This window comes from Carassius gibelio, chromosome B13, assembly GCF_023724105.1.
Source record: "Carassius gibelio isolate Cgi1373 ecotype wild population from Czech Republic chromosome B13, carGib1.2-hapl.c, whole genome shotgun sequence".
Taxonomy (NCBI): Eukaryota; Metazoa; Chordata; class Actinopteri; order Cypriniformes; family Cyprinidae; genus Carassius; species Carassius gibelio.
Window position 1 is genome coordinate 23,642,155 of NC_068408.1, and position 24,755 is coordinate 23,666,909.

At 37.4% G+C, this 24,755-nt stretch overlaps 1 protein-coding gene across 2 annotated transcripts; it reads left to right on the forward strand.

Moving 5' to 3' along the window:
- Positions 1-3,412: 3,412 nt before the first annotated feature.
- On the forward strand, positions 3,413-24,755 carry LOC127969802 (synapse differentiation-inducing gene protein 1-like). 2 transcript variants are annotated; one of them, XM_052571903.1, is made up of 4 exons: positions 3,413-3,776; positions 7,996-8,609; positions 13,587-13,724; positions 13,821-14,182. In XM_052571903.1, exons 2-4 carry the CDS (start codon positions 8,073-8,075, stop codon positions 13,890-13,892), a joined length of 747 nt encoding a protein of 248 aa, XP_052427863.1. In that variant the 5' UTR covers positions 3,413-3,776; positions 7,996-8,072; the 3' UTR covers positions 13,893-14,182. The 2 variants fall into 2 exon arrangements, with proteins under 2 accessions (XP_052427863.1, XP_052427862.1); XM_052571902.1 differs by lacking the exon at positions 13,821-14,182 and adding an exon at positions 24,268-24,755 and having other exon boundaries at positions 3,422-3,776.

A 24,755-nucleotide genomic window follows, 5' to 3' on the forward strand; every position in this document is an offset into this window, starting at 1 on the left:
TTTAATATTTTTTGATTTTGACATCACATTTATAAACATTTTATTCTGTTCCTGTTTTGTGAAGAGTCTTCACAAAGAGTCTACTTCTGCACGTATATATATATATATATATATATATATATATATATATATATATATACATACAGGTGTTGATGGTAATTTGAAAAACATCAAAAGGTTGATTTATTTCACTAATTCCATTCAAAAAGTGAAACTTGTATTTTATATTTATTCATTATACACAGATTGATATATTTCAAACGTTTATTTCTTTTAATTTTGATGTTTATAACTGACAACTAAGGAAAATCCCAAATTCAGTATCTCAGAAAATTAAAATATTGTGAAAAGGTTTAATACTGAAGACACCTGGTGCCACACTCCAATCAGTTAATTAACTCAAAACACCTGCAAAGGCCTTTAAATGGTCTCTTAGTCTAGTTCTGTAAGCTACACAATCATGGGGAAGACTGCTGACTTGACAGTTGTCCAAAAGAAGACCATTGACAGCTTGCACAAGGAGGGAAAGACAAAAAAGGTAATTGCAAAATAGGCTGACTGTACACAGAGCTCTGTGTCCAAGCACATTAATAGAGAGGTGAAGGGAAGGAAAAAGATGTGGTAGAAAAAAGTGTACAGGCAATAGGGATAACCACACCCTGGAGAGGATTGTGGAACAAAACCCGTTCAAAAATGTGGGGGAGATTCACAAAGAGTGGACTGCAGCTGGAGTCAGTGCTTCAAGAATCACTACACACAGACGTATGCAAGACATGGGTTTCAGCTGTCGGATTCCTTGTGTCAAGCCAATCTTGAACAACAGCGTCAGAAGCGTCTCGCCTAGGCTAAAAACAAAAAGGACTGGAGTGCTGCTGAGTGGTCCAAAGTTATGTTCTCTGATTAAAGTAAATTTACCATTTCCTTTGGCTATCAGGGTCCCAGAGTCTGGAGGAAGAGAGGAGAGGCACACAATCCACGTTTCTTGAGGTCCAGTGTAAAGTTTCCACAGTCAGTGATGGTTTGGGGTGCCATGTCATCTGCTGGTGTTGGTCCACTGTGTTTTCTGAGGTCCAAGGTCAACACAGCCGTATACCAGGAAGTTTAGAGCACTTCATGCTTCCTCCTGCTGACCAACTTTATGGAGATGCAGATTTTATTTTCCAAAAGGACTTGGCCCCAGCACACAGTGCCAAAGCTATCAGTACCTAGTTTAAGGACCATGGTATCCCTGTTCTTGGCCAGCAAACTCACCTGACCTTAACCTTAAGGTATTGTGAAGAGGAAGATGTGAAATGCCAGACCCAAGAATGCAGAAGAGCTGAAGGACACAATCAGAGCAACCTGGGCTCTCATAGCACCTGAGCAGTGCCACAGACTGATCGACTCCATGCCACGCCGCATTGCTGAAGTAATTCAGGCAAAAGGAGCAACTAAGTATGGAGGGCTGTACATGCTCATACTTTTCATTTTTATACTTTTTAGTTTGCCAAGATTTCTAAAAAACCTCTCTTTGTATTGGTCTTAAGTTATATTTTAATTTTCTGAGATACTGAATTTGGGATTTTCCTTATTTGTCAGTTATAATCATCAAAATTAAAAGAAATAAACATTTGAAATATAGCAGTCTGTGTGTAATGAATAAATATAATATACAAGTTTCACTTTTTGAATGGAAATGAAATGAAATAAATCAACTTTTTGATAATATTCCAATTATATGACCAGCACCTGTGTGTGTATAGATAGATAGATAGATAGATAGATAATAGTTAATAAATAATGTCACCAAAAATCTTAATGCTCAAAAACTGTACCCGTTTTACGTGATTCACCTTTAATATTGCATCTACATTCATCTACAGTCGGACTTCCACTTTTTAAACACTGGATGGCAGTGTTGCAATTGAGATTCTGAATAAAGTTTGCAATAACAACACCTTATCCTGCTCTCTGCTAAAATCGCTTCTGCACAGTTGAAAGCATCAGTGTTATTTGCTAAATTAATTTCTACAGAGGGTCTAAATTCTGCAAACCACCAACTTTATGCAGAATCATCTCTTCAGCATTTCCCCTTATTATTAGTAGTTGTGTTTGGTAAGGCAGGTGTGATTATATAGCCTACTATTGCTCTTACTTGGGATTTGATTATGGTTATGAATGATGATAATGATTTGGGCTGCAATAGTGCGAAATAAACATCTTGTACGTGTACTCATATTTTCATTCTTTCTTGTCTCTTGCCTAAAAAAGAAAAAAATGTGGCCTATTAATGAATAGGAATCAGATTTGCTTGTAAGAAAACGGGTAATCAGAATCAGACATGCGAAATCCAGATAAGTGCATGTTTGAAATGAAGGAATTAAGACATACATATTAGTATTGCAATTTTACAATGTGCTAAAGATTAGAATAAATATTGCAGCTACCTTTCAAGTTCTCTAATTCAAATAAGTGTCGTGACATTATTCAGCCAAGCATGGTGACCCATACTCAGATTTTGTGCTCTGCATTCAACCCATCCAAAGTGCACACACACACACACACACACTGTAAACACACACCTGGAGCAGTGGGCAGCCATTTATGCTGCAGTGCCCAGGGAGCAGTTGGGGGTTCAGTGCCTTGCTCAAGGGCACATAAGTCGTGTTATTGCCGGCCCGAGACTCAAACCCACAATCCTAGGGTTAGGAGTCAAACTCCAACCACTAGGCCATGACTTTCCCAAATAACTAGGTAGCTGACTTAATGTCAGTTTTTTTAATATTGCATATTTATTATACACTCTTATTTATATTGCAACCTATTATTAGTTTTTATGTCATAAAGCCATATGACAGGTTTCTGAGTGAATGATTAGTGGTGGAATTGGCTGGCACCAGCTAAAATCTTGCCTATAATGCACCAAATTGTTCCTTACTCTCTTAAACACGAATCTTAAAACAATAAATAACATGCAAGATTTAATGTCAAATAAACAATATTGATGTAGACAGCATTCAACAATTTCACTGTTATTTTTCTTTTTAAGAACAGGACTAATTTTGGAAGGAAGATAAATATTTCACTTCATATCTTAATCTTAATTTCTCCTCCAACTATATTTCATTTAGCCTAATAATACGATTTGTTATTATTATTATTATTATTATTAATTTTCTTTGTCTATGCACATGTCATAATTTGATCTCAATGTGTGATGGAATTTGTTTAGTTTATAAACCAAAGTTCCTGGCTTCTGATTGGTCAACAACACACGTTTCATTCATACATAGCCATAGCGGGAAACTGGCACGCGCTGTTGATGTATTGTTACTTAGTAAAAATGTTAATTAAGCACAAGCAATAAATCCATATAAATCATGAAGACAGACGGGCCTGTCCCGTGCGATCTTTAGGACCCAGGGGGACCCGAGCGCATCAATATAAAGACCGCAGAAGAGGAGAAAGCAGTGCATTATAGTGCTTCGACATCAACAGTCTCGACGCGTCTGTTCGCCTAATAACTACTCTTACCGCAGTCGTATTAAAACGGCTGGCAAAATGCAGTATAATCGACATCGTGTCCGCATGAAACGTCTTTGCTGGTGATTTTTTTCCCTCACTCTTGATATATGACTCTTCGAAACAGGGACAAAAACTGGACACTCGCACTTTTTATTTATTTCTGTGCTCCACAAATACAGTTGTAGACGGATACATGACTCGAACGTTTCACCAGTCATTGAGATTACTCGTTGTTCACATTTACTGACTGCTACACCAGCTCACCTCGGAAGGTAAGTTACCAGTCTGATCACGAACTTGTACAGCAAAAGAATGATTGCACCAAGATGACATCAGTGCTTCACAGCCTTTCTGAAGCCTGGCAACAGAAACCTTTCTCGTGGTCTGTTTGTCTCTGTTCATCCTTCTTGCACAGTTGCACTGGTGCATTATACGCATAGGACATAGAGATAGAGCAGAGCTCACTTGATGCGCAGGTTGATTGATTGATGACTGTAATGGTGGAGGATCATATACTCTTTAAATAATTAATCTTGCATTGATGTGGTCTGTATGTTTGGTTCTTCTGTGACATATTTACAAGGGTCTGTGCATCAGACAGATTTGACGTGTTTTTGTTTGCTTTTTTCCCCCCAGAAAAGACTAGCAGTGCAAAACCCTTCAGATGTTTTGGTTTTTGAAATGCTATAGGCTATTTCAGTTTTTGAAATTACCTTTAATTGATTGTTTGAGAGAAAATAAGAGTTCAGATTACATAAAACTGCTGTGGGTAAAAAAAAATAAAAATAAAAAATAATAAATAAAAAATTGAATGTAGGCTAATGAAAAATCAGATGTTTTGAAAAAGAAGGAGTGGGGATAATGCTGTGTACTGAATAATCACGGCCTATTGCCATGTGATGTTATGGCACACAGTGAAAGTTTTTATACAGGTTCCCTGAACAATTAATTAATATTGTGTATTGTAATTTGGCAAGCATTTGCATACATTTCTTCTTTGCTTTAATTGTCACCATGCAATGCACAGATTAAATGCCGGTCTGGATCAGCGTACAGGGTTGAATGGAGTCGCAGAGCTTTCCTTCGCTTCCACTTAAAGCGTTGATGACTGGACTTGAGACCCATTTCAGATTTTACATTTCCCAGGTGAAAACGTTGGGGCTGATTTTTGTATTGATTCCGATACCTGGATCTAGAAGCAACAGAATCGACAGAGTTGTTTCCAGAACTGGTAACTTATCTTCTGGGTTGTGCTCTGATACGATTTCGGTTCAACAGGAAAAAACAACAAATCTAATGTGCTAGTTTTCTTTTATTTATTTTGAACAGAATAGTACAACATAAAAAAAAATGCAGTACATATATACATACAAGGAATAAATAATTGAAATACAGTATGTTTGATTTAGTTAACAGATAAACAAACAGAAAAACTGCAACACGTAATGTAGCCTATATATTAAATTAAAATTAAAATTAAATGAATGCATTTAGCAGACGCTTTTATCCAAAGCGACTTACACTGCATTCAGGCTAACAATTTTCTCCCATCATGTGTTCCCTGCGATTCGAACCCCACAACCTTGCATTTGCTAATGCAATGCTCTACCACTTGAGCTACAGGAACACATTTATACTGAATTTCAGTGAGTTTTTGTGACAGGCTTAATTTGTTCACAGAACAGAAACTCAAATGGCAGAAAGTGGCATTCTATTTGTTTTATTTATTTTATAAAAGCACATTGTTTTGTTTTTAACCTTTTACAATGATGCATTATTAATAAGACAATAAATTACTGAGTGTTTTAATTTGATTCTCCTGGTATAAGGAAACAGTTGAAGTGAGCACACACACACACACACACACACACAGAAACACATCAGTTTCAGCATTGCTAACTTGACAGTTCAGTTGGTACAAAGCCTATAATTTACATTCTGATGCATCACAAATATGGAAATATTATGGAATATTTAGATTTGTGCTGAATGAGAGAGGTAGGATACACAAGCACAAAGCTCCATTTCGCCAACAGTTGAGTGCGCTAGCCTTTAAAATATACTCCTTTGTCAGTGAGTGTGTGTGTGTTCACTGCTGTGTGTGTGCACTTTGGATGGGTTAAATGCAGAGCACGAATTCTGAGTATGGGTAAACACACTTTGCTGTATGTCTTGTCATTTTCAAAATTATAAATGCAACACTTTTGTTTTTGGATGGATTATCTCAGCAAAGGAGAAGTGCTCACTAACACAGATTTAGACAGATTTGTCGACAATAATTGAGAGAAATAGGCCTTTTGTGTGCATAGAAAAAGTCTTAGATCTTTGAGTTCAGCTCATAAAAAATGGGGTCAAAAACAAAAGTGTTGCGTTTATAATTTTGGTCAGTGCATAAATATATATTATAATAATTAGCTTCAAATAATTATTATTTAGTAACTAGTTCCACAGAAATGATATGTTCAGTCAATTTCTGTCTTCAAAGTGAGATCTGAATTTTTATTTTTTAGTTGGCTCAACCTTTACTGAACTAGTTTACAGTCCATGCTGCTAAAATGTTTTAATTGGTCAAACATTAAGAAGTGTATGCAAGTTGTGTAAGTTAAGTAAATTTAACCACCCATGTGTTTTATGTGTTACCTCAACTAAGATTTATTTTTATGGGCATCATAAGAAATTGCCGTGGTCTATAGTTATTACAATTCATATATTTTTTAAGTTTAACAAGATTATTTAAAATGATTAACTGGTGCCTTTCAGTCACTAAAAACACACACATTACAACACAATTATAATTTATATTTGATACAGACTAAACATACAGGCTTGCCTGAAGAAAAAAAGTCACTTACCTACATATAGAGGATAATAATAAGTTTGGTTTATGCCTTTGATACAGCTATTGTAAACAAAATTAGTTTTTTTTTTTTTTTTTTTTTTATGGCCAATGCATTTATTAAGCATAGTATAGGCTACAATTACGTAAAACAAATGAATTGAAAAGAAACATTTATGCAACATTTACAGATTTGTCATTTACATTTACATTTAGACATAAATCTATTGACAAAGTTGTCAGTAGAATCTGCATCAGACAAGTGTGGAGATAAACACCTCAGTTAGGCTAATTAGGGCTAACCCTGTGCCGATAATCTGAAAACAACTAAATATCATTGAATTTAATGAGCTGGCTGATGTATAGGTCTCATGCTAGTGTTCAATCTTATGTTCATGGAGTCTTTAATGTGGTATTGATGTTTTCACACCAGCCCTGTTAAACTGATATATGTTTCCTTGGAGGACATCCAGCTCTCTTTAGGGTGTTCAATCCTTTTCACAGATGCCTTTAGCCTTAAAGAGCTGGTTTAAATTGTGATATCTGATTCACTCATATTCACAGACATCAGATTGGATAAAGCTGGGATGAATCTATATTTTCCTGTGGCTCTGTGATTTTGAAGAAAACTGCTGCGATCACGTTCCTGCTTACAGGACACTGCTGACGGTGTGATGGATGGTGCTCGGGGCAGTGACTCTAAATCAGATTATAGGATGCTGTGCACCCATTAGGTGCCCCCAGCATCGGGCACAGCTTCGATTCGGCACACTGCTGAACCTAGCACAAAAGAAAGTTTGTGTATACCCGGGCGAAGGGTTTTGGATAATGCGGTGGTGCTGAGATCAATGGCCTAGACATGCATTAAATAAGAGCAAGCAACAGTCACACGGTCGGGAAACAACAACTTTTGAGTCTTTATTAGATTTTATTAGATATGAGTAGATTTAAACCTATTTTAAAAGTGATAATGTCTCAGTCCACAATATGTAGCCTATAGTGGCTTTCAGAAAATAAATAAATAATAATAATCACAATAACAACAACAACAATAATAATAATCAACTATTGTTATGATTGTTTTAATTTTATTTAAAAAAAAGATGACTGAAATATATCACTGTTGTAAGATACAAATGTATTGTAAAATAAAAATGAAGCTTTATTAATAATTATTCTAACATAATATTAAATATTATAATAATAAGTTTACACTACAATTTACAGTATTTATGCATTAAATTCTTCTCTTTTTGTTACTTTCAAAAGATGTTTTGATAGTTTTGGTAGTATAAATTAATGTATTCATTAATTAATTTTTGTTACTGTTTATTTATTTTTTTCGGGGTTAAAACTTAACCACAGCCATTAATTTGCTAATCACATTTGCTAATGACAGTAATGCATTTCTTTTTTTTCCTTTTTTTTAAGGTGCAGAATGAATGAGAACACATTTGAGCAAAATATAATTTTACACATTCTTTCAGCTGATTTTTGGTTAAAATATGACAAGCTCTTTTGTTATACACAGCCATTCACCAACATAATTCTTCCACTCTTTCTATTATACTCAAGACGCTTGTTGATGTGTGTGGCATCGAATTCTCCCATCATGATATTATCATTTTATAACCAGACTGATGTGGTTTTTGCAGGAAAGAGGGATACTTGAACCTCATGCCTCCACAAAGCCATACGTGAGGCAAGGCTTCCTCCACACCGACAGACCAGCATGGAGAAAGGGGTCCGAACACGACATGAAACAGGAGCCGCAGATGAGAAAGATGCTCTTACTCAAGGGAAGAGCCCATTAGTGGGGAGTGCAGACTTGGGACATGAATGTTGCAAACGTAATGGTCTGATCAATACCCACAGCCTAATGGTGGAGACTAAGGAAGGACTGGTGTCGGTCTATTCTGCCCCTCAGTACCAGGGCCATGTGGTGTCCAAGGACATAAATGGGACACCGGATGGTCGAGGACCCCCACAGTTGCTCAACCCCAGCGCCCTGCCCCAGGCTATAGACCCTTACTACAGACCCAACCTCCTTTTGTACCCCGAGAGCGTGTTGAGAGCTTGGGGAGATGGGGGGGACTGCTGCGAGACCACCTTCATTGAGGAGATGACCCCCGCCTCGTCCGGCTCCGCTGTCACTAAAGACGGTCTGTTCACCGACGGCAAACTGCTGGAGCTCTCAATGGAGGACGCCAAGATCCAGACGCTCTCCTATGATGTAGATGACGACGACGATGACTTTCAGGAACTCGAGGTGAGAGATTGCAGATTAATACTCATAGTTCATCCAGATGCACAAAAGAGCACATAAGACGTTTTGTGCATAAGGTTAAAGTCAGTGGTAGGGCTGCATGATTTGGCGGGGGATTGTTCTGATGAAATTGTGATTGCAGTTTAAAATGGTTAAAAAATCAGCATTTGTGATTATATGAAAATATGATTATAATCGTTATTATTATTGCTATTTTATTAAGATTATTTTTCTGACTAAATACAAATATTAAACAAAATAAAAAATATTACTATTGTGGTATTTCATAGTAATATTTAAAAAAAAAAGGTATTTAAGGAAAACAATGATGTACACAATTTTCTTTTAGCAAAATAATATTACTATTAAAAGATATTATTGTAAAATCAAGCATTTAAGAAAAATACAAATGCAAGAATTATTATTTTAAGTACATTTAAAAATATTGCAAAACTATTGTAATATTTCACTGTAAAATAAAAAAATCACGTATTTAAGAAAAATATATAATTTTTTTAAATACAAAAAAGATATATTACTATTGTAATATTATGATTGTAATATGTCACTGTCAATTTAAGTATTAAAAAAAATATGTTACACTTATAATGCTAATTCATCTGAATTTATTTGTTTTAAATTTAGTTTGTCTTAATTTATTTACTTGCAGACATTAAAACAAGCTTTCATTCTGGTTTAAAATGTAGAAGCAAGTCCTTAAAGCTTCTCTTTTGTGGACAACATTGTGTTTGTAAGAACTTCTCATTGCACGTTTAGGAAGATTGTTGGTGCATGGTTCTGTTCCCAGATGCATGCTAAAACAACCCAGACTCAGAGCAGATACAGAAATAAGATAGTGTGTTGCAGCATTTACTATGAACTGAAAAATCTCAATCTCAGGATTGATGCACTGACTTTAAAGTATGCACGACCTCACAAACCTGTGAGGGGACCAATGTGCATTACAGGAAGTGCTTCGATCACGTAATCAAATATGTCACTTTTTCAGCATGCGCACCCTTATACATACAGTAGACCAGGCTTTTAGTGCAGAGCCAGCTTGGTCTTTTCAAATAATTTATGCAACTCCCAAATGTTTTCTTTAGAGGTGATTCTATGTAAACCATACTGTTATCCAGTGTTATAAGGATGGTGTGAGCTCTACTTTAACAGCACCCTGTCATATGGTGCTGCTGATCTGAGCGAGCACGTGTCTGGAGCTCTTGCCGGATGACTGGGAGAGAGAGTGGGTGATCAGAAGGCTGTGTAGAGAGTGTAAAGAGAGGCCAGTTTCCTGCTGCTGCCCGCCTGTTTGCACCACCTGTTCTGTTCTGAGTCCGATGTGCAGCTTCACAGAGTCCTGCGCGAGAGCAACGGAGAGCACAGACAAACTGCAGATGTGCTGTTTCACTTTGATTAAAATACATGACCCCAAAAAGGCTTATATGATTATACAGTCAGAAGCTTAAAAATGAAAATGTGGTGATATATACACATATATATATATATATATATATATATAACATCAGGGCCGCTGCTGGTCATACAGTATGTGTTCCCTAAGCAGGATTTTATTGTTTATTATTGTTTTTTTATTTTATTCTTTACATTTTTTAAATATTTTTATATTAATAAAAGCCATTTATCAGTTATTGACCATAGCATTAAAATATGATCTCTTAATCTGTATCTGTAATAATTCTATTTTGAATTTGGGTCATTTGACGTTGCTAAAAAAAGAACATTATTTTGTGTACTTAGTTTAATTAAATGTGTTTAAGGTAAAAAAAAAAACACCTCATTTTCCACATAATGTACATTATTGTTTCTCCTGAATTCCCCGCCTTTCTAAAACGCGTCATTTTACAAAACTCATTGTTCTGAAAAGCGAGGTGTGCTCTGGTTGGCCAGCTATCCAGTGCATTGTGAAAACAGAATTTCAAGGAGTTAATTAAAAAAAAAAGTCAGGGTTAAAAATAATTCAGAATTGCGAATTTGTGCAATTTTGAGAGTTTGTCTTCAAATTGTAAGAAAAAAAAAATGCCAGAATTGTTACCATATTTTTTTTTTTACAATTACCTTATTTATTTATTTTCATACTGTCACAAACAAGATAGGTTTAGAAAAACATGAGGGGGAAAAGTAATTTTAGGTGTGAACTGTAAAGTGGTTATGATTGTATCATGGCGTATACCTTTTCATTTTAATGGGAAATTTGACTCAGTGCAGATTCTTTTGTAATTCTCTTGGAATATAAATTTTAGGGAAACTGTCGCTGCATGTGGTCGCTTGCAGCATGTTGTGATAGTTCAATTACAGCTCAATACACTGCGTAACCCTCTGCAGGCACTCTCATATCTCTTTTGGGTATTTCATAATACAGCATCAACGGCTAATCAAAAATGTAATTTATGGAGAGATTAATCAGTCTATTAAACATGGGGAATGAAAATCTGATTGCACTGGCCTGAAAAAACATCACATCATACAGCACGGGACAGCATGTGCAGCCGCTCCGATGACTCATGTAACACTTCCCCTTATTGCTTTCACAAGTGCTTCATTTATTTATATTTTCCGTGAGAAGTGAATTTGCATCCGCTGCTTTCTTACCTGCAGAGAGAACTCTATCGTGCCTCCTTTCATAAACGCAGCATTTAGAGGCTCTGGCCTTTTTGAAGATCTTTCTGGAATCAAATTAATGGAACACTTGACATTTCTATTATGCAGACACACTTCTCAGTCTGTTGCACCGTTACATCCTCGCACACATTGCATCATATGACACGCTGTTTGGAAAACGATGTGCCAGTTTATCAGAGCAACTTGCTGCTTCACAGCAAAAGCCAATCTGAGCAAATGAGATCTTGCAAGATGTGAGCTGAGGTTTGTGGATGAGGTCAATCTGGAACTTGGCAATCAGACTGTTCAATCTACATTCATCGCTTTTGCATGATTAAAAATATGGTGTACCCACATGATACAATCCAAAGAATATTAACATCCATTTGTCATTTAATTTCTCCATGCTGCCTCGAATTAAGCACTACAGGACATGTCTTGTGTTTCACAAACATTGTATGTGTCAGATTGAATCAGAGGAATCTTACAAGAACATTCCCAGGTAAATTTTCGCTCCAAACTTTAATAGTTTTTTTAAATTGTATTTTATATATACATTTTTGCAATTTTCCCTATTACTGTAATATAAAATATTTAATATGTTTAATTTTGCTTTGTATGATGTGCAAAGAAAACATTTTTGAATGGTTGCATACATAATGCTACGGAGCCCCGCACATGGCATGCAGGAATAAAATAGTGTGCACGATTTACTATTTCTTTCCCTCGATTTACTAAATAGTGCACACAATTTATAAATCGAGAGAAGGAATTCATAAATTGTGCGCTCAATTTAGTAAATCGAGGGAAAATTAGCAAATTGAGGGAACAAATTAGTAATTGTCTGCATGTTATAGTACATCGAGGGAACAAATTAGTAAATCGTGAGCACAATTTATTTATTTTTTCTTGCATGCCATGAGCTGGGCTCTGTATAATGCAGATCTACACTTTCGAATAATAAAGACTAATTTTCACATAATCACCTTTTCACAAATCACAAAACAATTTTAACATGCCGCGCGATTTGAAAACTGATGCATCTGAAGGTTAGCGTCACATATCCAACTTCATATGCATGAGTTTTCTAATCCAGCAGGTTTGCTCTGTAGCTCACACGATATGGCATTGCACTTAAGTGATGAAGAGCTTTGGTATGAATCCCGTAAAACTACGGTTCAACAAAACTAATAGAAAAAATAGCAACTTAAGCAACGCAATACAAACACAGCAATACCTCCCTGTATATCAGCATGACAAAAACAATCCAGAGTTGTGATTTGAACGTGTTTTTTAGCGCCATTCAATGGACGTTTCACTTTAAAACTGCTGCGAAACATTCAGTAAGGTACATAATAATCTTGCTGCAGAAATGTATTTAGAGGCACGTATTTTGATTAAGACAACAGTAGCATCACAGTAAAAAAAAGTTTGTAATTTTTCTGAAAAATACAGTAAAATGTTACATTAAAAATCTGATATAAGTCGCATATAAAATGATAATTGTAGATGGTTTAACATAGCAATATATGTAATTTAATTGTAAGAACTAATTTACTGTCGTTTTCAGGTTAAAACTATGATTTACATTATTATGATAATTATTTTCAGGAGTTCAAATTCTTCTTAGATTTTGGGCTTTATTTTAATGATCTAAGTGCATGGTCTAAAGCGCACCTTAATTCTCTTAATGAGTAATGGGTGTTTTTTTGGCATAATGCGCAATAAACCAATCAGAGTCTCATCGCCCATCCCCTGTAAAAGACAGTTGCGCTTTTTTTTATGTTTCTGTGCTGCTGCGCATCCCTCTGTGTGTAATAAGCAAAGAGTACACAGGTTGTGCACCAGGTGCATATTATTAACGTGCTATTTAAATAACAAAGAAAAAATATTGTGCCAGACTTTAGACCAGAACAAACTTTGCCGTTCCTCAAAACAGCAACATGCCAACAATGCTTCTGAACACAGCTCTTTTTTAGACCAGCACGCTCATTGGCGCACAAATGGGTGCAAATGCATTGGCTATTTAAACAACACGACACAGGACTGGAAAATTAGAACTGCGTCAGGCTGAAACTAGCAAAAACACTTGCCACATCTTACGCAATTCCTTAGTAAGAAAATAAATAGAAAATAGCAGTTAAGAAATACTGTATTCTATTAAAATCAAATTAATTTCATTATAATATTTTTTTGGAACAACAAACTGTCGAACAGTACAAAAAGTCCAGATACGTTACTCCACTTTCCTGGTCTTCCTTTTTCCTGAAAAGAAGCAGAGAGATGTGAAATGGAGAGAGTTGGATGAAAAGCTGCTCTGTCATCTGATTCATTCAGTGTTTTGTGTGTTTTCTGCAGAGTGAGTACTCAAGTGACTCAGAGAGCGAAGACAATTTCCTCCTGATGCCTCCGAGGGACCACCTGGGCCTCAGTGTGTTCTCCATGATCTGCTGTTTCTGGCCCTTGGGCATCGCAGCTTTCTGCCTGTCTCATGAGGTGAGAAGATCTCTATCACGACCAACGTAAATGCCAATGTTCAAGAAGTAGTTTCATTTATTAATACTAATAATGTGCACATGATTTTATATAAAGGTTCTAAAAGCAGGTTTTCACAGTGATGCCACAGAAGAACCATTTCTGATTCCCCAAAGAACCTTTCAGTGAACAGTTCTTAGAAGAATAATTTTTTTATTGTGAAGAACATTGTAAAAATCTAAAGAAGCCTTTTCCACTATCCACCTTGTTTTTCACGTAAAAATGGCTATTTGTTAATTTAATGGGTCTTGCTTCCAGTCTCAGCTATTTTTAGCAGAACAAAACCACTCCTTTTGCTGCTTGATATTGCAAATTGGTCTGTCTTACCATAGTATTTTAGTGTGCTATTTGAATTATGAACACACAGGTTTGTAATGCAAACAGTTTTACCGTTTACTGCATGTTGTTATTCTTCTCATTATTTCTCTATAGCGGCTAATCAACAGGAAGTCTTTCCATAGACCTACTTACGTGTTTAGGAATAAGGTGGATAAAGAATCTTTTGTGGAACGGAATGTTCTGGGGATGTTTAATGTTTTTATGGAACCATCGATGCCAGTGAAACACTCTTATTTTTGAGTGTGTAGGCTGTTTACAGTTGCCTAGCAACATATCAGAACTGATGCGTGGTCACAGGTGTGTGTACAGTATAATGGCTACTTTACAACATTGTCTGAACAATCTGTTTTATAATGAAGCAGTAAGCCAGAAGAGGCCATGAGTTGTTTAACAAAGGGTTTTAAATAATTATTTTTTGGTGCAACATTTTTGGATATATTGTTAGCGACAGGCAGAATTGCTTTTTTTGTACATTCCTGTGAAATGCATCCATTGTACTTGACTTTTTATTGAAATATATTTGGTGCAACAACCTTTTAGTAAAGTGTACCATAAAAAGTTGATCTTAATATGATCTGTCATCCATCTATTCTCCAAACTGAGGCATATTATTAATATTTTCTTTTTATTTAGGATTATTATTTTTATTATTCATGCAGAAACAATGAATACATTCATTGAAATTGAAAAGCATAGTGTAACAATGAAATTAGTGTTATAAATGTAAGGCATAAGTCATGCATTACAACAACTTTTATAATACATTACACACAAAGGCTTTAAGTAAGTGTTCACTGGAGTCAAAAGTATTCACATTCATTACTCAGGTAGAAGTATAGTGTGGCGAGTGGGGCGGGGCCGAGAGGCGTGGGAACGAGGAGTGAGGCCAGGTGTAGTGATTGAAGATGATCTACACCTGCGCCCCACCGCCAGTATCGAGTCCCACGTAGGAGATGGAAGGATATAAAACTGGAGTGACGACCGTGAAGGACGAGAGAGGACCAGGCCTGGGACATTATTTTATGTGTTTGCTTTTTATTTATGCGCACCAGTCGGCCGTGAGGGGCTGGTGCGCCGTTTTGTATTTATTTTGAATATTAAAATTATGTTTTGATTGTGCGCCGGTTCCCGCCTCCTTCTTCCCAATGAGTAAGAAGTTCATATCGTTACAGTAGTTCATATCGTTACAGTGGTGCCGAAACCCGGGAGAAGGAGGGACGCGCTGCTGAAGATCCCTCGCCGCTGTGGTGAATCCGCGGTGCCCTCGAGCAGGCGAGGTATGTGCCGCCAGGGACGCTCGAGGCGGTGGGCTGGAGCGAGTTGCCGGGGACGGGCGAGCTCGCTGCCGGCCGCCCACGATATGGAGGGGCGGCTGCCGTCCGTGAGGGAGCGGAGGAGTCGGCGCCGTTCGCCAGGGGGCCGGAGCCTGCCGCCTCCGTGACGGAATCCTGAGGGGCAGGGAACGGGGGACTCCTGCCGCTGCCCAAAATCGGAGGAGCCGTCGCCGTCCACCGGGCGGCGGAGGAGTGTCGTGCCGTCCGCCGAGGGCCGTCCAGTGCCACCGCCGGGCACCGCGGAGGAGATCACCCAGCCGGTGGAGGGCCGAGCAGCAGTGCGTCTGGGAACCGGATTTTTTTTTTTTTTTCCTCTCTCCCCTCTCTCGTCCCTGTCGCTCCTCCTTCCATCTCCTTTTCTCTCGCCTCGTCTGTCCTACCCCCAGGTTCCCGCAGGTCCCCGTGAGCGGTCCCCCCCGGAGGGAAGGGGGGGGGGGAGTAGAGCACAGTCTCGAGGGTACCCCCCGGCCTGCGAGGGGCGATGGGTGTATGTGGCGAGTGGGGCGGGGCCGAGAGGCGTGGGAACGAGGAGTGAGGCCAGGTGTAGTGATTGGAGATGAGCTACACCTGCGCCCCACCGCCAGTATCGAGTCCCACGTAGGAGATGGAAGGATATAAAACTGGAGTGACGACCGTGAAGGACGAGAGAGGACCAGGCCTGGGACATTATTTTATGTGTTTGCTTTTTATTTATGCGCACCAGTCAGCCTTGAGGGGCTGTTGCGCCATTTTGTATTTATTTTGAATATTAAAATTATGTTTTGATTGTGCGCCGGTTCCCGCCTCCTTCTTCCCAATGAGTAAGAAGTTCATATCGTTACATATAGATACTAGGGTTTAAAAAGACTTTTGTAGACGCTGAAGTATCAACTAAAGCTTTTTACTCAAGTAAAAGTGTAAAAGTACTGGTTTCAAAACTACTTAAAGTATAAAAGTAAAGGTAATATAAGGAAAAACATGCCGTTAAGAACAAAAGCTTTTGTGCACAACTTCACCTCTTCAAAAAACACATTTTTCTAAAGGCCATAATGACTATAATGTTATATTAAAATGTTCATGTTGAAAAATGTGGGATGCACTAGGCTACCTGTTTCTGCCGCGTAAATGCCCATTTTAAATAAAAACGCATTTTAGTACAATGCAAATACATTACTTACAGTTGCCTATAAGTATTTTATTGGTGCAAAAAGTCAAACTTCAGAGGCATGTCATCAATAACCTTTAATGGAATGTAAATGTACATCCAAGCTTAGCTGCAGGAATCTGCGAGGGCAATGGACAAGAACATTGGTGCCGGCTTAGTAACAATTACCCTTGTAAGGTTGTCTATTTACAATAAATGTTATAATGCTGTCAAAATGAATGATTAATGCAAGTGATTAAATCAAAAAAATAAAAATAAAAAATAACTCATAATCCTGATCCCTACTTGATTGATACCTTCCTGTATTCGTCACATACGTCTGCTATGTCCATTGTTCGGGGGGGGTAACGAGTTACAAAGTTGGTATAGCCTACTTATCACAACATTGTCAATCGCGTTATCAATCGCAAACGCTAATTTATAAAATGTCTCGCTACCGAACTACCTACAGTATTTGTACTTCGTTACTTGACACCTCTGAAAGTGTTACCATTATGATTGTTATTATCAGATTCAAGTTTTATTGATATTTTAACCGTGCTTGTTCCCTATTATGTTTGATAATCCAGAGTACAAACTAAAACTGTAGAAGTATGCCTAGCTAAATAGTAGATTTCCACAACTCAGCGCACACTGTCAGGGAAAAGCCGGTCATTATACGTCATTATAGTCTGATGTATGCTGCAGGGCAAAAGACGAAGCATTCCCGGGTTTGTTTCATAAAGGTGACTATAGTATGCTGCAGTGTCAACTGTATTTATAGCTTACCGCAATGCTCTTGAGAGGAGAGAGATTGCTTACAGAAAGAGTGCTGAGAGAGAGATAGGTCATTCGCCTCAGACGGGAACTGTACAGAGAAGTGGTAATTGCAGCATTTTCACTCATTCCTTCTCTTATTTCAAAACAAGATATGATGGTGTTGATCTTTCGTACACCTTCCATTCACCTCCACCTCCAAATAAAAATGAAACCAATTTTTTTGCATAAACAATACATATTAACTAATCAGTTATGCAATAATTTACAGTAATTTACGTAGTCTTAAAATATCTCAATGGCTCCAAAACAGGCCCCCTTTTTATAAATCGTAATCTCTTTTGATTTTGGGCTGAAATATGTCCTAGACATGTGCTTGATGGGTTTTGTGTGATTCATCGTGGGCTTAAACTTTTCACTTTTGACACTGGCTTTAAAAGCAGTTTATGGCCCTCATTTTTGGTGCTTCTTGCTCGGTTTCTCTCCATCTTTCTCTTTCAAGCGGTACATCACGACTCAACACCCACAGCTCTCTAATTCTCTGCCTGAAAAAAAAGAAAGAAAAAGAAATATAGAAATCCTTTCTCAGCCCGGTTCTTAAAATCTAAGCCTACACCAAAATCAATTCACTGCAATCCTTCTACAAACCTCAACAGATTTACATTATTGCAGAATGTTTTATCAAGTAAAAATGTCACACAAGCAGCTGATTTAACTTTAAACATCTGAATGCATTAATGCATTTCTTCTAAAAGATGCTAGATACATCTTGTAGACTATATACAGAGTACACTGAAAAAAATTGAGTAATTTGATTATTGCATTAAACTTGGATACAGATCTTGGATACAGATAGAATGTGCGTAATTTGCACTTTTTAGCAATTAAAATGAAACATAGATGCTTTGAATTCAGAGTTGTGTCAGGCTCAGTCCAAAACTGTTAGAATGGTCATGTATTATACATCATACATAGCGTTTCTCCAGGGCTTTTCATCTTCCTGCTGGGTTCAGCGAGAAGCTAATGGATGGCCGATATGAAAGTCATCTGCTGGTGGGACGTTCTGTGAGAATGAAGCAGGCGTGATGTGCCTTGAGGGGGGCCAAAGCAGCCTCTTTGAACAGCTCTTTTTCTTCTATTCTGTTTCACTGGCATCATTTTTAAAAGGTTATTGCTGTCAGCTAATGCAATTGCATAGAAACTTAATCAGAGATATAAAGCATTTGACTTAACTACAAGCCTTATAGCATGGTTTTAACGTTCGTTTACTGTCTGCAATGTTTTATTTTTCAATCCACCAAGGGAATTACACAAACTGTGCAAATACTAATACAAAATTCAGTGCTGAATACAATTTCCTTGGCACAATTTCCCATGTTGTATGTGGTTCTGAGTGGAAGAAAACCCCAGACTACTGCATTCTGCCACTCTTTCTGCAATAGTATTGTTTTTATTATTGTTTTTTCTTCAGGACCATGGGTAGTGTAGTTCTTAACTGAACATTTTTGTGAATTTATATAGTAGTTAAAATAAAATATTCTGCAGTTAATTTCTTTCAAATGAAAGTTGTATATGTCTAGCTGAAAACATAAATCTTAAAGTAAATCACAATACTGCTGGTCTGAGTTGCAACATTCTTAAAAATATATCTAGATTTTATTTGATAATTCTCTAAGTAATATTCCAGTTGGGCGGATGGTTCCTGTTCTGCTCAGAACATCAGGCCCTTAAACATTCATCTCCACTCAAAGATCCTGCACTCAAACAATGCTCAATTTAAAATTGTTTCATGTGAGTTTGTGGTTTTGTTTGACTGGCTACTAATTACATCTGTGTATTGAGGGATGCATTTTTATGTTTTCAGTTTCAGTTTCCCAGTGATTGCATCCATGCATATTTCCATGCTTTTCACCAAAGCGAGTAATCAATTCTGAATTTTAGATTGCGATAAAACTGTAATGGGTTTTGTTGTGATGAATCTCATCACAGTGTTTCCTAAAGGATTTTATTTTTGCAGAACATTCTTAAAAATAACAAGTAGTATTATATCAAAAGATTATGGTTTAAAAGGGGGAAAATGTGATTAAAATTTAATATTTAATAAATTACTGTTATTTATAATAGTTAGTAGATACAAGACATTTGATCACTATCCTTATAAGTTTGCATATTTACCAGTGCCACTCATGCATAGCAGTACAGAAAACAGTATCTAATCAGATATATTACAATCAAATTATAATTTCACATGAATTGTCCTTATTAGATCTCAAAGCATGAGTAATTATTAATCTGGGCAGGTCAGTGAATGCTGTTCGTGTGATATCTGTTTTTGCTAAGCCTGTGTGCATAATCTGATTCATTGCATTTAGAGCGTGTTCTAACACAAACACAATAAGCTCCTTATGTAATGGTTTGGCTAGAGTGCAAGTGTGGGTCTTGTAGAACATAAGCTTTGAATAAGATACCTTTTTTGAACAATGGGTGGATGCGGTTTTCATTTCGTCAGCAACACCGTGGGTGCTCTTTGCACGGATCGCCGCAGAGATTCACATAAGCTCACTTCAATATGCGTTTGTGCTGTAGTTGATGATTATGCAGGAATGTCAGATATTAATATTGCAGGAAATATATTCTGCACAGTAAGATCTGGTGCAATCACTGATACGACAAAGTGAGTGATTGACGTGCCTTGTTTAGTTTCTTTTAAATTTTATTTTTTCTTATCTTCTGTGTCATTACTATATTGTTACTTTTTACTTTGATTTGATTGTAATTAATTATGCATGTCTAAAGTGAAGCATTAATTAGGCTACTAAGTACAGTCCTTCACCTGTATGGAACAATAGGCTACTAATCATGTTTGCACACTGACTGTGCACATTAACAGCAGGGGCAGAAGAAGACATGAACTACTTTGCAAATCAAAGTTCAAATACTACTGCATGACTAATTTTCAACAAAGGATACATTAAAAATAGAGACAGACGGTTAGACAGACAGACAAATAGATAGATGATAGACAGACAGACAGATAGACAGACAGACAGAGACAAACAGATAGAGACAGACAGGCAGTCAGACAGAGATATACAGATATACAGACAGACAGACAGACAGATAGATAGAGAGATAGATAGATAGATAGATAGATAGATAGATAGATAGATAGATAGATAGATAGATAGATAGATAGATAGATGGATAGATAGAGACAGAGACAAACAGAGATATACATACAGACAGTTAGACAGACACAGACAGACAGACAGACAGAGATATACATACAGACAGACAGACAGAGAGATAGAGATATACAGACAGATAGATAGACACAGACAGACAGACAGACAGAGACAAACAAATAGAGACAGATAGATAGACAGACATACAGACTTCACTTCATCTACAGCAATATCGTTGACTTGATTGCAAATAAAAAAACAGAGATGACATCACTGAATTTAAATATGAACTGCCTTTTTCATTTTGCATTATTGACACACTGTTTTCCTAATGAATGTTGTTCATTTGCTTTGACGCAATGTATTTTGTTTAAAGCGCTATATAAATAAAGGTGACTTGACTTGACTTGACAGACAGACAGATAGAGACAGACAGACAGACCGACAGACAGAGACAAACAGATAGAGACAGAAAGACAGATAGACAGATAGAGACAGACAGAGACAAACAGATAGAGACAGAAAGACAGATAGACAGATAGACAGATAGAGACAGACAGAGACAAACAGATAGAGACAGACAGACATAGATAGACAGACAGACAGACAGACAGACAGACAGACAGAGACAAACAGATAGAGACAGACAGACAGACAGAGACAAACAGATAGAGACAGAAAGACAGACAGACAGACAGATAGACAGATAGAGACAGACAGACAGACAGACAGAGACAAACAGATAGAGACAGACAGAGACAAACAGATAGACAGATAGAGACAGACAGACAGACAGACAGACAGAGACAAACAGATAGAGACAGAAAGACAGACAGACAGACAGACAGATAGACAGGTAGAGACAGACAGACAGACAGACAGAGACAGACAGACAGATAAAGACAGACAGACAGATAGAGACAGATAGAGACAAACAGATAGACAGATAGAGACAGACAGACAGACAGACAGATAAAGACAGACAGACAGACAGATAGAGACAAACAGACAGACAGACAGATAAAGACAGACAGACAGACAGACAGAGACAAACAGATAAAGACAGACAGACAGATAAAGACAGACAGACAGACAGATAGAGACAAACAGACAGACAGACAGATAAAGACAGACAGACAGACAGACAGAGACAAACAGATAAAGACAGACAGACAGATAAAGACAGACAGACAGACAGAGACAAACAGATAAAGACAGATAGACAGACAGATAGAGACAGACAGACAGATAGACAGACACAGACAGACAGACAATCAGACAGAGATATACAGATATACAGACATACAGATAGACAGACACAGACAGATATAGACAGACAGACAGAGATAAACAGACAGACAGAGATAGACAGACAGACAGACAGACAGAGATATACAGATAGATAGACAGACAGACAGATAGAGACAGACAGATAGTGGAAAGTGTCGAAAACATTGGATAGTCTGAAAGGTATGGAGTTAAAGTGGCTGTGCTGGTGAACGGTTTGACATTTCCAGAGGCCTAAGAACATTCAAGATATATGCCAGGAAGACAAATGAATAACTGATGTGAAAATAACAACATACTGCTTTGCTTCTTGGACTGCAAAGCTAAAATTTATGCCCTGACAGCAAGCATTACAAAAATCATGTTAGCTTGGTTTGTATGGCAAGCCCAAGGGAAGCATACGCATCCGCACAAGACTCTCATGTGTACCAATGAGGGCTCAAATCTCGCCAGTGGACTGTTTGCTTTTCCAACAATGCATCATGATAATGTCAGTGACAGTTTTATTAGATGAGGTCTTCAGTGATAGATTTAGTGAATTCTGGATGAGTAAAAGCAGGAATAAAATGTGCTCAGCTCTGCTGAACTTGACATAACAACCTATGATTAATGCATCACAAGGCTCTGTTGTTCTCTAGCTGTAAATTAAATTGAGTCACAAATTCTTCTCTAAACTTTAAATAGTTCAACCCCCCCCCCAAAAAAATAAATAAATAAATAAATAAAATAAAATAATAATAATAATAAATTACTCGCCATCAGACAATCCAAGATTTAGATAAATGTGTTTCTTTTTTGGAAAATATTTGTATAAACCTTGCATTACATCATTTGTTCACCAATGGATGCTCTGCAGTAAATGGGTGCCATCAGATTGAAAATCTAAAAAGAAGATAAAAACATCACAATAATCCACAAGTAATCAGTTTTGTGAAGTGAAAATATGTGTTTGTACTAAATTCAAGACATTTTTAACTTAATGTAAAAGTCTGTAATAGTCAAGTCAAGTCACCTTTATTTATATAGTGCTTTAAACAAAACAGATTGTGTCAAAGCAACTGAACAACATTAATTAGGAAAACAGTGCATCAATAATGCAAAATGACAGTAAAGCCAGTTCATCATTGAATTCATTGTCATTATTCAGCTCAGTTCAGTTTAAATAGTATCTGTGCAAACATTTGCAATCAAGTCAATGATATCGCTTAAGAGGCTTAAATGTATTACAAATCTAAAAATGATTAAATTAGTAAGCACACACACACACACACACACACACACACATACACACACACACACACACACACACACACACACACACACACAAAAAAATTATCCACTCACAAAATTAAATCACCTTAATGTTTGATGTTTGGTTGCAGCAAAGTGAAAGTCTGCTGTCGTTGACAAGCAACATACAAAAAAATACTGTTTAAAAAACTGAAAAGTGCAGTTTCTCACCAATTAACCCCATATTCTAATTTCTTTCTTTGACCATTGTGTTATTTCCATGGCATTAACATACTCCCATGCCTGTCTGCAGCATGTTGCATGCTGTGGGGAGTGCTGACATCTTGCAGTGATCTTAAGAGACCCGGAAGTAGGCAGATCGCATACATTTTACAGCTGCCCTTTCAATGACCACTTTCACAGGAAACTAGTGGATCTTCCAGATGCTAGAATCTGTCTCTTGAGTTAATTATGTTTGAACAGTCTGAACTGATTCATGGAAGTTAATCAAACCTACCAACTGTTTTTACATGCTCTCAGTATTGTAAGTCTGATGCACACCAGTCTGATATCATCCAGGCGATGAGAAATGCACTTTTGAGAGAAATCTAGGTTGGGCATGACTAGAATAATTTTGTTTTGTTCCTACCTCGTGATGCAGTTGGTCAGAAGTAGCTGAATTGTGATCGGCTGCTAAATGTGAGGGCAATTTCAATATGACCAGATTAGTATCATCAGGTTATTGTGGGCCGACCTGTCTGATGGATGTTGGCAAAGATGAAAGACACAAGCCTACAGACAGACAGTGCAGCTTTTCTCCCCAAGCAATTATCACCATTATGTAATAAATCAAGATAATAGATGGCAAAATACCTCATAGCGGTCAGGAAGGAGCATCTGTAAGCGAGCGGGGAAAGAAAACATTGAGGCAGCGGGGTGTTGAGATGTAAATGAATTCATCAGAAATATCTGTCCTTAATCTTGGCAACATTTCCTGGACTTCAAAGGCTGTGGGTCCCCGCAGGAGATCTCTGAGTCATGCAGCACTTATTATTTATGCACTTTACCAGATCTGTCAGTCAGCTGCTGGAGAGCGGCCAATTAATAATTTCTCTGTTTTCTTTCTCTCTGCAGCTCTCTTATGCGATCATAGCTCGTTCACACTCCAGACCTTTTCAAAACATGTCAACATGTGCTATTTCTGTCTTTGTTCTCCCACTTTCATGCAGACTAACAAAGCGGTGACTAAAGGAGACTTTCACCATGCCAGCTCCAGCTCCAGACGTGCGCTCTTCCTCGCTGTACTGTCCATCACCATTGGGACGGGCATCTATGTGGGTGTGGCTGTGGCCCTTATTGCATACCTCTCCAAAAACAATCACTTGTAGCCTTTCCATGCCCAAATCACAGTCGGATAAAGACTGGTTCACTTTGGGATCAGCTTCTTTGGGAAACACCCGATGGTCACGATACGGGACTCACCAGCAATGTGTTCCACTCCTGCACTTTTAAAAGTCACGTTCCCATTTTGTTGGGAAGATCATCATTTGTGTAAAATGTCTTGGTCACTTTTCCGCATTTTCATGTGAACGTGCCACCACCAGTATTTTATTCTTTCTTTCTTTTATTTTTTTTGCGCTCAGTGTTTGTGTAAGTGCAAATCTAATGCTACACACACACAATTTTTTGCTAAATTAAAGTCAATATGAAATCAAAA

Bases quoted from the DNA above. Each gene is read 5' to 3' on its own strand.
- LOC127969802 (XM_052571902.1), top strand. From the start codon at position 8,073: ATGGAGAAAGGGGTCCGAACACGACATGAAACAGGAGCCGCAGATGAG. The intron at 8,610-13,586 runs GTGAGAGATTGC...TGTTTTCTGCAG, and splicing joins ATGACTTTCAGGAACTCGAG to AGTGAGTACTCAAGTGACTC. The intron at 13,725-24,267 runs GTGAGAAGATCT...ACTTTCATGCAG, and splicing joins CTTTCTGCCTGTCTCATGAG to ACTAACAAAGCGGTGACTAA.